General features: G+C 45.1%; 1 protein-coding gene across 1 annotated transcript; it reads right to left on the reverse strand.

The window, feature by feature from the left end:
* Positions 1–2,423: 2,423 nt before the first annotated feature.
* On the reverse strand, positions 2,424–3,389 carry LOC118852986 (developmental pluripotency-associated protein 2-like). Its single transcript, XM_036762765.1, is given in 3 exon segments — positions 2,424–2,823; positions 2,825–3,365; positions 3,368–3,389. Coding segments are annotated over 3 exon segments (963 nt in total).
* Positions 3,390–3,678: the final 289 nt, after the last annotated feature.

Here is a 3,678-nt window from a genome sequence, read left to right on the forward strand (position 1 = left end):
CAGGACATTTTACCAGGCTCCCACTACTGCTCACCCTGGGGGCCAAACTCTCCCTTCTCTGGTAGGCAACTGATCCCCAGACTTCAACAAACACGGAACCGAGGGACAAGAAGACAGTCCTTCCCATAGAGAGGTTGAGGCTCTTTTTGAGGGAGACGAGGGGTGTGCACCAATGGTCATAATGGAGATACAAGGGTAACGATGGTGTAACAACAGAGGTTTAGAGAAAGAGCTTTTTAAAATGTGTAAAACATCTCCCGTCCACTGGCTCATCTGAGCCCCCAGAGCCCTGCAAGCTAAGTACCGTGGTCAGAGTCACAAAGGCACAGCCATTAGGTGAGAGAGTGAAAGATAAGGTGGATGGCGAAGATGGAGTGAAGGTCTAAGACCCAGGAATTAAGGAGATCCATGGACTGGGAGTGCAGGGTGATCACAGGGACATCAAGGAGTGTATATTGTAGAGCCTGGCTTGAACTGGAGAAGAAAAACACAGACCAGAATGGGAACAGGGATGGAGAAAGGTGGGAGTTGGAGGCTGGAGGTGCCTGCAACAGCAACCTGGATAAGATCCAGTGATGTAGACAGATGGACGGAACAGTACCAGATGCTGAAAGATGGGAGGGAGGGTCTGGAAGTGGCAAAGAGGAGCAAGAAGCATGGTTCCTGATCCAGGGTGTCAAGAGGACAAGGGAAGGGATTCTCAGTACTGAGAAGGCAGGGTTGTCTGGAGGAAGTCAGGTTCCCCTGAGCATGGGGGGAAATGTCCTGACAATTAGAGCTACAGGAAAATCATGCTCAAGGTAGGGGGCATGTGTAGGGTGCTTGGGTGTAGGGAGGAGGAAGCGGGGGAAGGAGGTGGAGAGCCTGGTTTAGTTCCCCATCATTACGCGTCTTCTAGCAGAAAGTGGACGGCCACATAGTGAAGCAATACGGCTTCTAACCATGTTACTCAATTGAAACTGCTCTCACCAACCAGCGATCTCTCCATTGCCAAATTTGATGATCTTTCCTCCGTCCTAACGCTTCCTGCCCTCTCTGCTCCATTTTTGAAACTGTTCACCACCTTCTCCTCTGAATATTCTTTCCTCTCTGGGTTTCCAGTTCTTCTACCCTCTCAGCTTTGTTCGCCGGCACATCCGTACAGTGATAGCTGACGTTTATGAATCACTTTAATGTTCCCAAACCCCTTTACATAAGTTATTTCATTTGACCTTCACAGCAACTTCATGAGGTAAGCACTATTATTAACCCTATTTTACGGATGAGAAAATTGAGGCTAAGAAAGGTTAAGTGACTTGCCTAGAGTCACAGAGCTTGTATATGTCTGACGCAGGATTTAAATTCAGGTCTTCCTGACTCCAGGTTCAGGAATAGCAGCTCAGGAGAGAGAGAGAGAGAGAGAGAGAGAGAGAGAGAGAGAGAGAGAGAGAGTAGGGCTTCCCATCCTCCTCCTCAGAGAATCTACCCAGGAAGCTGGAGCTCCTCTCTCTCCTTTTGGGGCCTGTGACTTCCCTAGATGTCAGGGCAGCAAGTGAGACATCCATCTGTCACCCTTCCCTCCCACTACAGGACCAGTCCATTGCCTTTTTAACACTACCTCTTGTACACAAGCTGTTATTGGCTATGTGCTGCAATTCACTTACTCCATGGTTGGAGAAAATTGCCCCATTCCTGATTTTTTGTATACTTCGAGTATCTTTCTAATTTTAACTTTCCCAATTCAGAACTACCAAAAAAATTATTTAATTGACTATCTATCCCCAGATAGGAAATGATTGGTTAGTTATTCTGGGGTCATTCCTGAGTCTTTCCAGGGTTCTGTGATGTTCAAAAAGTTTGAGAGATATAATTTCTGGATAATTAATAATTTTATTAATTATGCTAGCAGATAATTAGTAAAAGGGGTGAGTGGACTCTCAAATGCCAAAGACCCCTCTTGAAACCCACTCAATGCTTATATGCCCTTGGAAGAGTGGGTGTTCCTGAAGGTGGCAATAAACTCTGATTGGCTAACAATTAATGAAAATTAATATTATAATGAAAGGTAGGCTTATTCTAATGAGGGGCTGGGAGGCTTGACTCTTATCTCTCAGTCTTGGTCAAAGAGACTTATCTCTTTTTTTTTTTGGTGAATAGACTTAAATTTTATTTGGTTGCAAGATTTTCACCTTTCTCTGTCCTCAGCTGCTGATCAAAACCATATAACATGTGGACTTGGTTACAATGTTCCACCATGTTGATTCACAAGGACTTTTCTATCTGTACCAAAATCCTGGGTGGATGAAAACTGTCTCCCAATGGAAACGGGAGTTACATCAAGGAAGAACTGGGAAAGAAAATTAAGTTGAAGGAAGGAAAGTCACATTTCTAAGTCAGGATCTTGAGGAATTCAAAAACAGTCTTGTAGCCTTGGTCCTTTATGGTTATAGAACATTGTCCATCAGAATTTTATTCCTGTTGACACATTTCGGGCACAACCAATTGTCTTCTACTTGTGGGGGTGGGAAAGAGCAGGTCGGCAGTAATAAGAGAGGAATCAACGTATAATTTTCAGGCACCCAGGTCTGTCCAGCATGGAACTCCAAAGGAGCTGAACCAGGGGCATCATTAGGAAAAGCTTCACCATGTACTACACACCATCGTGGTAAATCTGATTGCTTGGACCTAAGAGGCTCAAGAGATGTGGGCATGGCCCACACTGCCTTGGACTTCACTGTGGCCATGAGTCTGCTCCATGCTGCCATGCTGGCTGTCTGCACAAGAGAGTTCTTTGTCACCTCTCTTTTCTTTTTCTTATTTGTCCCTGTCTCTGCTTCTTTCACCTGGAGAATCTTCAGTTGAAGCTTCTGTTTTGATTTTCATCAAACGGGCCTTTCCTTCTATGCTGGAAGTGTCTTGCTCAGAAGGTGACACACGTTCCAAAAATCTCTTGTATAAAACGTGCTTCCGGCCGTTTTTACTGACGTTGAGTCTCTGGCACCATGTCTGCAGATTATTTTGGGACAAGGTATGCAGAGGAGGTAGAGGGGTGGGCATAGGAGGCACTTCCTTATGCCGAGATTTCTGAGGTGCTGAGGCAGTTGTATTAGACTTCGTCTTTGGAAAATGTGCAACAGCTTCCTCAAGATTTCCTGATTGTTCCAGGGTAAATCCTTGGGTTGCTGCTTTCATCCTGGCCTGAGCATCTGCCACCAGCTTGGCCCATGCTGCCATCACAGCCATCCCATCTTCTCTCTGCTGGACATCTATTGACAGCACGGTCCCATGCACCATCCTGCCTTCCTTCGTTTTGTCCGTATTATTGACTGGAATCTCTTCTTTCACTTCCTCAGAAGAGTTCTTGATCCCCAGACTTGTTATTTTATTTCTGTGGGCAGCAATTTCTTCATTTGTAAAATGACAGATTCAACAAGATTTCCTTTCAGTTTAGTTTCTGCACCTCTGTTTGCTTATTTGTATGATGGAATAATTTTGAATTACAGTACAGCGAAGTCAGCCTGTTTACCAATCACGAGGGCAGCCATTAGCTGAGACTTATCTCTTATCCAGACTACATCTCCCTAGGGCAGTCTAGACAAAAAGGGTCCACCTGTACTCAGACCTGGTTGACTAAAACACCATGGGCCAGATTTCACCAGAACAGAATCTCTTGGTAAAAACTCCACCTAGATAAAATGG

The sequence above is a fragment of the Trichosurus vulpecula genome, chromosome 6 (genome assembly GCF_011100635.1).
Source record: "Trichosurus vulpecula isolate mTriVul1 chromosome 6, mTriVul1.pri, whole genome shotgun sequence".
Lineage (NCBI taxonomy): Eukaryota > Metazoa > Chordata > Mammalia > Diprotodontia > Phalangeridae > Trichosurus > Trichosurus vulpecula.